Genomic DNA, 12,133 nt, shown 5'->3' with positions numbered 1-12,133 from the left:
GGACACTTTTGAATAAGAGTTGTATCTAAATATATATATATAATAGCCTTTATTATTATGTCTTAGCCTATTTTATTTTATTTTTTTATTTTATTTATATATATCATAGCCTTTATAAATATATATCATAGCCTTTATTATTATATCGTAGCCTATTTTAAATTTATTTTTTTATTTTATTTACTTTATTTTATTGCCATTTTAGCCACGTCACTTTTGAATAAGAGTTGTATCTTGGTGCTAGTAACATCTCAAAATAAGTTAAATATAATTTCAAATGAGATTTTAAAAGAAATGAACTAAAACAAATAAATAAACAAAACAAAGACAGATCAAAACAGTGTCTACAAGATGGTTAAACAAGAATTCAGTCAATAGAGGATGTGTAATTCCTCTCTTTCATTAATAAATGGCAGGATTTTGGTTTGTGTGATGATCTGTCACATGTTCATTCTGTTATTTTTCCTCTCTCAGCTGTCTGGGTTTGAAAAGGTAGGGATCTAGTGTGGCCTTTGGTTTGACAACAGTGCCTGTGTTTGCCACCAATGGCTGGTCCTGCGTATGTGTGTGTTTTATGTATGTGTGTGTGTTGTCAGGAATATGCAGTATGACACTAACAATGTCTGTTGGCAATTGGATCAAAAACTGTCAATTTCAAAATGCATCTTCTGACTAATTTGCACAAAATGTATATGAACAAGATTGTAATGATAAGTACCAGGATGTTTTTGATCCATCGTCATCAGACAAGGTGATAGTGTAGAAATCCTGCGTGTGAGAGTGTGTGTGTGTGTGTGTGTGTGTGTGTGTGTGTGTGTGTGTGTGTGTGACATGCGGGGTTTATATCTGAGAGTTTCTCTGCTCTATACTATAGTTTAGTGTAAAATGTAGTGTAGGCCTAATAGCATTTTGAAGCAGTGACTACATCAGAGCAGTCAAGCTTTTGCATATTTTAGAAACATATGACTTTTCTTGAGAATTAAAAGGAAACTATCATTCTTTTCTATTCATACACGACTTACACAACTTTTTTTCCCATGATTACATAAATGTCTTGTGTAGGTGTCTAGAAACTCTGAAAAGCTTGGCTCTTCTGGTGTTGCCACTTTGTAGTGTGTATTTTTCAAAGCTAGTTTACAATTACCTCTCAGGAAATGGAGAGGTGAAGTGGTGATCAGAGGAATTCTATTAGAAATTAAATTATATATGCACATTTACTTTCAAAATGGTTGCTATTTGAATAATGTTGCATATTATGCAATTGTATGACTGTAGGATCCAGGTTTTTGTCATGTTTGAGCCGTGGCCTTGAATTGGCTACATTTATTAGTCAGTTGTGTCAGAATTAGTCATTTTTTCTTTTGCAGATATGTTGTATTTGCAGACGTACTCTCTATGCACGATGAAGAAGTTTTCTGCAAATATAAGGTTTCTTCAACTGTGGCCACTTGTCCTGTAGATTTTTAGAAAATAAAATCCCTCACTTTTTAAAAAATGTATATAATTTGTCTAATAACAAAGTCAAAAGTAGACATTCATGATTCAAATATTGAATATTTCTATAAAAATACTGAAAATTGCTATAAATAGTTTTCACACAATAGATGTTAAAATGGTTGATTTCACTCTGTTTATATTATTATAGTTTTATCGTTGTTGTTGTTGTTGTTGTTATAGATATGTATTTAATTTCTTTAAAGCTGCAGTCAGTAAGTTTTGCCTCTTTGTCGCCATCTCTGTTTGAAACCTGCAATTGCAGTTATTTGTGGAATTATCATCTTTACGATGGTTGTGCATCGGCACGGCTCCTCAGCGTGGATGAATCGAATATTTGCAGTCAGTCACCACATCGGTGTGGATACTGTACTTACAGAATCACAGATTGAACGTCTTGGAAGTATGACCAAAATAAAAATTTAAATACAGGTGAATCTCCGGTTGTCACTGATGATTGTCATTTGGACCTTTCTGGATTACAATCCGCCATCAAAATCATAAGATTAATTATAGCAGATGCTGTGAGAAAAGCCTATAAATGATCCGCCACCTGCAGCATCACATGCGATATAGCCTACTAGCTGGGACTCGTTCTTTATGTAAACAGACGTGACGTAATGACGCAAAGACGATTGGTGGCACGCTTGAATTTCCTGCGGAAACCTACCAGTACCGCTCTTATTAGAAAACATTATTACAAGCTTATCATTGTGAATCGTGCTAAGGTAAGGTGATAGTTTTGAACACTGGCTGGTTATGTACTTGCTCAAATTGATTTTGGATCAGTTTTAACAAAAGAAAAAGTTACGGACTGCAGCTTTAAATTATAGGAGGTTATAATATTAACAACAATAATTAATAACAATAAATAAAACTACGATAGTATAAACAAAGAGTGAAACAAACCATGTTATCATCTAATTGTATTATGTGTAGATTTAATTATTTTAAATTATAAACAAGACAATTCGATGTTAAAATGTTTTTTTTTCTCTTCAGTTTTTAGTTGTTGTTGTTATTGTTTATTATTATTATGTATAGTTTAATTATAAAAACCTATTACAGTAACAATAAATATTGTTTTTATTTATTTTAAATTAATAATCTATATTATTATTATCATCATCATCATTAAAATGACAAAATAAGAGTAAAAAAAAGTAACATTTAACTGTCTTATGTATAGATTTTTTTTTTAATTATATAAATTTATAAGACCGTTGGATGTATTATTGTTATCCATTTTAATAATAATTATAATAATAATAATAATAATAATATTATTATTATTATTATCATTATTATTATTATTATTATTATAAATAAGTATAACTTTGTATAACATTAAAATCTGTTCATAAGACAATTAGAAAAAAAATCATGATGGCATTGAAAAGTTTTCAAATTTGAATGTAAATATAATATTCATTTTATTGATTTAAAATGTAATTAATTTTATAGCGTATAACAAAAAGTTCTTCTGTTAATTTTAATATAAATCAACTCCTACGACTTAAAAGTGCCCATAGTTGAAGAAATGCCCATAAACATTTTTCAGATGACATCTTGTCTTGCTCTGCCCCTAACTCTAACACATACTGTAAATGAACTAATACCTTGGTAATATGGTAGTATGTTGGTGAGTTATAATACCTATGATAAGTGGCTGTTAAACTCTGGCTTTGAGCTTTGCACTAGTCCTCAGCACCCTCCAGGCATCCCTCGCTACTGTTTGGCATCCAACCCAGAGAACTGAGTCTCACCAGCTGATCTCAGGAGTCCACATGCAGCTGAGCCTCTGACCCATCATTCACTGTGCTATAGGTCAACACTGCTGCTTGGCTCAATGGCATTCACTGGTTTTATCACGATTGACGAGCTTCCCCCACATGGGTGCTGTTTTTGGGGCCCTCAAGTGCTGATCTATGATCAATTCTGTTCTTTATCTGGTGAGGAGTTAAAGGATGGCATTGATCCTTCATTGGCACACAGGAACCTTGCGGTTCTGGGGCTTTATTAACATGTCCTGCTCCTAAATCAATCATTTTGCTTGTTCCTCACAGCAGATCCAGCCGACGGTAGCACGTGGCAGTCAATCGGCTGGAATGTCATGTGGGATGGGCCGTGAGGAGGAAAGCGGACGGGCCTACAACACCAAGAGAGGCCCGTTTCATGAAGTCTTCAACTTGTCTGAAAATGAGCGCCCCCTGTCAGGTGGGAAGGGAAACTGCAGTAGCAGTTGAACATTTCATATGTACTAGCTGTGTTGTTTAATAGTAAAAGAATGTGTAATTTGATTCACAGTGTGTGAGAACGGATGGCGCTGTTGCTTGATCAACAGGGACAGGAAAATGCCGACTGACTACATCCGCAATGGTGTCCTCTATGTCACAGAAAAGTATGCATGTTTAGATGCACCTGTACTGCAAAACAGCAGTATTTTATTTTAGTGTACTGTTTTGCAGATTATCCATTTTTGGGGCTTTTTCAGAATCAGCTACATTTTGAATCCATGAACCCATTTACTCCAAATAAATGTGTAAATGTTTTGCCATATTTAAACAGTTAGGCACAAGAGCAAGAGGCATAAGAGCATATTAGGCCCATCACAGTCACTCATGATTTTTTGTATTTTTAGTTACCTGTGTTTCGAGAGCTCCAGTTCCCGGGCGACTTCCTCGAAAAAGAACAAAGTCATCAAGCTTCAAGACATAACAGAAATTCAGAAGGTCTGCCAGATGTTTTGTAGATGTTTAACTTATTTTTATTGAGTGCTTAGTTTCTAACTGGATTCTCTACACATGTTAACAGTATAAGGTGTTGTCAGTATTGCCTGGATCTGGGATGGGGATCTCAATTACAACACCATCTACTCTAAAGGTAAGTGGCCAGAAACCAATGTACAGAATATCAGAGAACCGATTATTCAGAATTATATCTGCCGATACCGATAGTTTGATTTTCTTAAAGGAGTAGTTCACTTCTGAATGAATTTCCTGATAATTTACTCACGACCATGTTATCCAAGATGTTAATGTCTTTCTTTCTTAAGTCGAAAAGAAATTAAGGTTTTTGAGGTAAATTTTCCAGGATTTTTCTCCATATAGTGGGGTTCAACGGGTTGAAGGTCCAAAATGCAGTTAATAAGGGTCTTTTATAGTGAAACGATCAGTCATTTTTAACCACAAATGCTCGTCTTGCACTGCTCTGCGATGTGCCACACATTACGTAATCATGTTGGAAAGATCATGTGTGACGTAGGCGGAAGTACCGATCCAGTGTCTGCAAAGACTACACCAAACGCTTTTTACAACAAAAAAATGGGAAAAACAATGATATCGGACAATTTTGAAGTTGGAGAAAATGAGATGGAGTTTTTCGCCCTACCACAGTACTTGCGCCTACGTCACACGTGACCTTTCTAACATAATGTGTGGTGCATCGCAGAGTAGTGCAAGATGAGCATTTGTGGTTAAGTTTTTTTTTTTTTTTTTTTTTTTTTTTTAGAAAATGACCGATCGTTTGGCTAGATAAGACCCTTATTCCTTGGCTGGGATCGTTTAGAGCCCTTTGAAGCTGCACTGAAACTGCAATTTGGACCTTCCACCCGTTGGTAACTGTTGAAATCCACTATATGGAGAAAAATCCTGGAATGTTTTCCTCAAAAACCTTAATTGCTTTTCGACTGAAGAAAAAAAGACATGAACATCTTGGATGACATGGGGATGAGTAAATTATCTGGAAATTTTCATTCTGAAGTGAACTAATCCTTTAGAGTCCCCCTGAAATCAAAATTAAAGGTTTTTTTATAGCTTTTAGTATGAATATGTAACCTTAATGTTATGAATAAACTGGTGTGTTCCAAAACAATGACAAAATTCGCATTTAGGAGATATAAGCATTCAAAACTTAGTCTCTCACTTCCGCTAAAATGGATCATGGATTTTCATGACATCACATTGCACTTCAGCTTCTCATCAAATCTTTTGTCCAATCAAATGCTCTCTAGAATCTGAAGTCCCGCCCCCTCCTACACTATCAACAGACACTGAAGCTGCGGCTGAAATCGGCCATTTGTTCACACATTTACTAGTTTCTACATGGTGAATGGTACATAGTGCACTATATAGAGAACAGGGAACGATTCAGACAGTGTAAATATGCTTTCCTTTGACGCGAATGAAGTCTGCTTTCGCATTAGTGTCACACGAACCGCTGCAGCGCACACAGTCTGCTCTGGCCCAGAGACACGAGAGCACAGAGCGGATCATATCCGCGAGTCAGCACAGACCACGAAAGGTATTGGACCCATTTGAATTCTGCACAGAATGCTGTATTTTAAAGTGATATAGAGGAGATTAGGAGGAGAAATGGTTAGATATTAAAAGGAAACTGAGGTTTTACTGAGTTTAACAGTTCTGGCCGAGCTGTGATATAAATGAAACACTATTGGCTATTTTAAAAAAGGGGCGAGCTGTTCGATATATTGCTCTGTCTTCCTGTTTCAGTTGAAATTACGTCAACACATTGAATAATGCTGCATGTTCCAAGACACTTCAGTGGACCTTTAAGGAAAAAAAATTCTCCTAAATAATGCTGCAAAGTATACTGGGAACACTCTCATTTGGTACATTATTATATTAGAGGTTTAAATTAACAGCAGAGCTCAAACTATTACATTCAACTGCTATTTATTTTCAGATACTAATTATACTCAAAAACTCAGTTGCACATAAGGTAGTTTTCATAAACACTTGTCTTCATGGCAAATTTATGCATAGAGCAGATCTAAATGTAATGCCGGAATCTACACTTTTTTTTTTTTCATTTTCATTCACTTTTATCACAACAGACACTATTTAGTTACACTTTGCTAGGGCATATTGTGACCCCAACTATTAAAAACAGTTTTTGAGGAAACCATGATACATATTTTCACATCTTTGGTGTATAGAAAGTTCATACAAACAGCATTTATTTGGATTGGTTTAATGTTTTTTGTGTATTTTTGTTTTGTTTTGTATTTTTTACATATTAAATAGTTTATACACACTATAGTTTACATACTAAAACACACATACACATATATATATATATATATATATATACACTGTACCTACTGTACATATATAGGCTAAATATTGTAATGAGCATCATTGCACACAGGTTTGATTAAAAATAAATACATGAAATTGAAAAGATACCTGTGCAGCTTTTTCTTTTCTGTATTCTTCTCATTTATAATTATATACTTACTCTCTAGTAGAATATTAAGGTGATATTTTTCAAGGTCATTTACACAGTTCAGTTCTACCCCTCATCTTGCAAGGTTTCTTTGCACATTGTACTATCTGGCTCCAAACCATGTGAGCACCAGCAGCAGCTGTTTACCACTGTAGCTATAGGTAGCAAAGAAGGTGCCAAAAAAGAAAAAGTTCAGCTTGCACACTAAGTGAATTAACTGAATGTGAAATAGTTACTGTATTTATAGCATTGGTTATATTGTATGATATGTGACAATCTAAAAGATATCATAAAGCGATTTTGCTGGATTTCTAATCAGGCACCAAATTGAGTGTCCATTACATGCTCTTTCAGCCAATAGAATCGCTTCTACACCGGATCGCTTTCATAACAACTGCGAATCATACTGAAATCGACGTGAACTCGATTTGATTCTGAAACACAGCTTTTATGCTAACCAGGCGAACCTTATTGTGATGTCAATTGTCCAAAATTACCAGTGTGAAAAGATCCCTAACTGTTTCGTCTCTTGTCTCTTCCACAGCCTCTAGTGTTTGGTGCCATGATTCATCGGGACGAGGCCTTCGATGCCATCCACACTCAGTACATGAAGATCATAAATACCACAGCAACTGCCACAGTCACAAACCCAGAGACATAGCTGGATCAACATATGACGTAAGGTAGTCCATAAGGCAGCCCTAACCTTAATGTAGCACTATCCTAACCGCTATATGGAGAAGATGGCTTCCAGAAGTTGTCTGCCCAGTCTCCAACCCAAAACAATGGATTTGAGGAGGAGAAACTGCAAAAAAAAAACAAAAAAAAAAGTTTTTCATATCCTCTTTTAGATTACATGCAAGTATTAGGAAAGGGTGTTTTATATAATGTTCTCTCAAATGGCGTAATATAATCTTACACAAGTGTTTGTCCGGATGGGTCTTATTTTATAAGGTTAGGGGTTGGTTGTGGTTTGTTTGTCCTGTGTCCTACAACAGTGAAATGCCACTTCAGAACAGGAGCTGGTACTCCTTTATGTCTCACGGAGGGTGATCTGTGTGTAGTCAGACCATATAACCATCTCTGAGCTTACCGCCATTTTCACTTAATTGCATCACCGCTGGCCTTGCACAAAGAAACACAGCACTTAGTGTTGCTGAGAGCTTTTAGATGTGATTTAGGGGGAAAGGAACAGACTTAACCGTCAACCGAAATCCATATGCGCAAAGCAGCTCACAACTGCCGACCACACCGTTCCTTGGGACGCGCCAACTTTCTCTTCGTTATTTGTGATACTTGTATTAACTTATGACATGAAAAACAACCTTACATTTGAAAGGAATAATTCACATACAAATGAAAATGTAGCTGTTTACTCTCATATTGATTTAAACTCATATGACCAACTTTATTACGTAAAACAAAAAAGGAGATATTTAGGCAGAATGTCCAAGCTGCCCTTTTCACCCAAAAACGAAAATTCTGTCAACATTTACTCGCACTCAAGTTGTTTCAAATCTTCTGTGGGATGCAACAGAAGATATTTTGAAGAATTGTTTTTCTTTTTCCTTTCATACAATGAAAGACAATGGGGTCCAAAACAACACTGGACCCTACTGACTTTCATTGTATGGAGAGAGAAAAAAAGTTTTCAAAATACCTCCTATTGTGTTCCACATAAAAACTCATACAGGTTTGAAAAAATGATTAAATATTAAAATACTCATACTTGTTTGGATAAACATCAAGGTGCATAAAAAAACTTTTTTTTTTTTTTTTTTTTTTTTAATACTTAAAGCACAAAAATATCACCGGTCTTACTCATTAAATGAATGTGCACAAATAAAAGACTGTTCAAACTAAGCAGGATTTAGCTGGTCATGTTAATATATTAATTCTCATTCCTCGTCATTGAGCCCTGACATTATTGAAGTATTTAATGCCTTTTTGAATATGGTTAGTTAAATGTCTTAGTTTACTAATATTGTACCCCAAAATAAGATCTGATTACTGAAGAAAACACAGGCTAACTTCTCTATGTATGTAATATGTTATGATTCTTCTAAAAGTGTGCGTAGGCAACTCCAAATTAACACGATACATAAAAGTACTACTTTGTTTTACTCATTCATAACCTGTAACTTTTGACTATGCAGATTTTAACAGCTCCTTTTGGATTAAAAGCAGGTCTTTTCTTTCTTAAGTGAGGAGAGGTTCTTACAGTATGTCATGGTTTTCTGGTTTATTTGTCCCCAACACTTTTTTTTTTTTTTTCTTCTCTCTTTTCTAATGTTTATGCATTTCAAAATGTGCTGTGCTAAACTGCACTTTAGACAGTCACTTATTCTTTTGTCTTATCCGTTTCAAGCCTTGTTTCTCACCTGCCTTATTCTGCCTTATTTTATTTTGTTCTTTAGAGCCATTTTGCCACTTGAAATTTTCTTCAAATCATTTTGAGTCAGTATATGCCTGTTTACCAAGTTTTTAAAAGGCACTTTTGGGCTTAATAAATGTATGGCCACTTACATAGTGGAAGAGCATTTAGTTAGAATAAATATGACGGTAATATTGTCTGTCCAGAAGAGTATGTATTTGTGAAAACATGAATAGTGCACCTCGGTTTTATTAATTTCACCTTTTAACATTGTTCTAAAATCAAATTCCATTGATTATTAATTCTTGAAGTGGAAAAATTTACCACCAATGATTGTCATTTGCCAAATAAATGTGTATTGTTGTTTGCACTCTGTTTCTGCCCCAGAACAGTTTCGTTTACAGACATTTTGTGTTTCGCGATAGGCTAGTTTGATCCCTGGAGCAATGGGGGCATGAAAATTAGCCTTTGTTGCCTGTGATGAATGTTGAAGGAGCTGGAAAATCGTAGTTTTTAAATGCCTTGTTGAAACATTTTATTCTTTTATTTTGCATTCTAACACATTCTTCATCCAGCTTTAAGAAATTGATTATTGTTCCCTGGAAGTTGTTGGCTGTAGCATGAAAGGGTGTTGTTTTTATATTCTTTCACTCAGTGTATTACTCTGTTCAAGTCGTTTTACTTATCTGTTTAGTTGGTTGTATAGCCCACAGTTGTCACAATCACATTTACATTGGTACGGCCACCCAACAACTGGGTTTAATAGATTTTGCAGAGGAATAACCACAGTAATTGGAGTCTAACTACTCAGAGACTTGAGTAAATCTGAATGTGACTGGATGTTTGTTTATCAAACATTTGTATTTACACTGGATGTACATGTCTGGTAAACTCTTTCCTGCTTTCCTCTGATTAGTCTTAACTGGAGACGAAATAAACTCGGAGTTCTTTGTAACCTTTGTTTATTTTCTTTTTTTCCACCTGTGGAAATGACAAACAGCATTATACAATGAAATAAATATATGACATGGTCAGTTCTAATATATCTGAGTGCCTGTGTTGGGGAGTAGCTAACTAGTTACATGTAAAGGCGTTACGTAGCTAATTTAATTACAAAATAAATGTAACCGTAATTCGTTACAGTTAATGTTAACGATTATAAAGGGGGTTACATCTTAATATTTTCTGTAAAAAGCTAGGATATGTTACAGTATATGATCACGCTATCATTCATTCAATGCCTATTAAACCATTCAAGCGCGATAAAGACGGGAAAAATACTTGCGCGCGTCTTTGAATCTCCTGACACGCACACGCTCGTGCGCGCAAACAGCGCGCGGCTGCACTGAGAACGGACAAAAACACACAAAATTACGCCAAAACATCCGTTTTGTCGAGTATCCTCGTAAGCGCAGTTTTAAATTAGTTCAATCAGATCTTAAATGCCCGTTAAGAGCTGTGAGGACATCGGAGGTCTGTCAGAACCGCGTCATGTGCAGCCGGTCTTAAAGGGACAGAAGCCTAATAAACCCGCAGCTATGATGTTAATCAAACAATAAAAGACACAGAGAAAATCACTCACTGCTCTTGACTCTATGACTTTAATAAGGATTAATCTATATTTAATTTATAATTTATGCAGTGAAGACTGTGAAGTGTTGGATAACTAACTAAATTTCTGTCCTACCTGTTAGATCAAATCTTTAAAATATACTGCCTTTATGTTGTTTCTACATTAATTTGGACATTAAATGACAGCACTAGTTGAATAATATTAATTCGCCTGTTTTTGATGTCCATGATGCCTCCTGCCATTTAAAGGTCTTTTAGTAAAGCGATGCTATTCTGATGCTTTTGGTTGGTTCTCTTGTTTGAATTTGCAGCTCACCACGTCTGCCTACATCAATCCACATTGCCTCTTTAGGCTACAACCTGTCTGAGATCAGTGATTAAAAATATGTTCCAGTGTTGGAAATCTAAAAATAATTTCATCCAGAAATCAGAAAAGGGCGCAAATATAACAGTTCAGTGCAAAATATATATTTGCCAACTATTAAAATGCTATTAAATATTTTTTGTTATGAACTGTATTTAACCAAAGAACAATCTTTTGTGGTGACTGTACTTTAAAATTAAATTATTATAATCTTAATTCAAGTGATGAAGGATTTTGAAAGTCTGAAAGTAATCAGTGTTGAGTACTACTGTAAGGTTAACCCTGCCTGGTTTAAATGTTTAAAAATGATTAACAGTTGAAAACATTCATTAGAAATTAAGAAAAGTAATCAAAAACTAATGTTACATTACTTTAATAAAGTAATTGAAATAGTTAGACTACTTATTACATTTTAAATAGGATAATTGTAATCTGTAACCTATTACATTTCTGAAGTAACCTTCCCAACACTGCAGAGTGCCCACAAGATGGTGTGATGTTTCACTAGAGGGCACCACATGAATCTTTTAAAAGGGTAACCTTAATTTATAAAGGCTCTCCTCCACTACTGTACGTGTTTCTAATGCTGATAGGGAAGCTTGAGATTTAAAGTCCCCTTACTATGCCATTTTAAAGGTTCCTCATTTTGTTTTGGAGGTCTCCTAGGTTTACATGAATCTTAGGTCAAAAAAACACTTCAATTTTCACATAACATACATTGCACATCACCTCATTTCTCAAAGAGTCTGAAAATGGTTTGTTCGAGGAGTCAGTTTCTCTAAACCCCTCCTTTCCGTGAGCCTACTCTTCTCTGATTGGTCACAGTCTGTTGTGATTGGTCTATCGCTAACAAAGCGTGTCGGAAACTAAACGCCTATTATCATATCTGAATATCAGCGCTATAGAGGCTTCCTCAGCACTGGATACTCAGTGATACAAACAGTAATAATGGCGTCTGTTTTACTGTATCAATTCGAGCTCAAATCCTCATCCTTTGGAAGCTCATGCAAAGTGGATGCAAAGCGCAGAAAACAGCATTTTCTCGACATGTCAACAACACAAACCAAAATCTTCCAAGCCTC

General features: G+C 35.2%; 1 protein-coding gene across 4 annotated transcripts in view; it reads left to right on the top strand.

Annotated features, from left to right (window-relative positions):
- Nucleotides 1–10,070, top strand: part of gramd4b (GRAM domain containing 4b) — a 40,581-nt gene extending 30,511 nt beyond the window's left edge. For 2 of the 4 annotated variants that reach the window (XM_051884307.1, XM_051884310.1), the window contains exons 15-20: nucleotides 475–492; nucleotides 3,561–3,711; nucleotides 3,802–3,895; nucleotides 4,136–4,226; nucleotides 4,309–4,377; nucleotides 7,286–10,070. In XM_051884307.1, coding sequence (XP_051740267.1) covers nucleotides 475–492; nucleotides 3,561–3,711; nucleotides 3,802–3,895; nucleotides 4,136–4,226; nucleotides 4,309–4,377; nucleotides 7,286–7,402 — 540 coding nt within the window. In that variant the 3' untranslated portion in view covers nucleotides 7,403–10,070. The remainder of the gene's footprint in view (nucleotides 1–474; nucleotides 493–3,560; nucleotides 3,712–3,801; nucleotides 3,896–4,135; nucleotides 4,227–4,308; nucleotides 4,378–7,285) is intronic. The other 2 variants (XM_051884309.1, XM_051884308.1) reach the window with 2 other exon arrangements.
- Nucleotides 10,071–12,133: the final 2,063 nt, after the last annotated feature.

This window comes from Ctenopharyngodon idella, chromosome 24, assembly GCF_019924925.1.
Source record: "Ctenopharyngodon idella isolate HZGC_01 chromosome 24, HZGC01, whole genome shotgun sequence".
Classification (NCBI taxonomy): domain Eukaryota; kingdom Metazoa; phylum Chordata; class Actinopteri; order Cypriniformes; family Xenocyprididae; genus Ctenopharyngodon; species Ctenopharyngodon idella.
The sequence above is the reverse complement of the archived record's forward strand: the minus strand, read 5'-3'. Positions and strand labels throughout refer to the sequence as shown.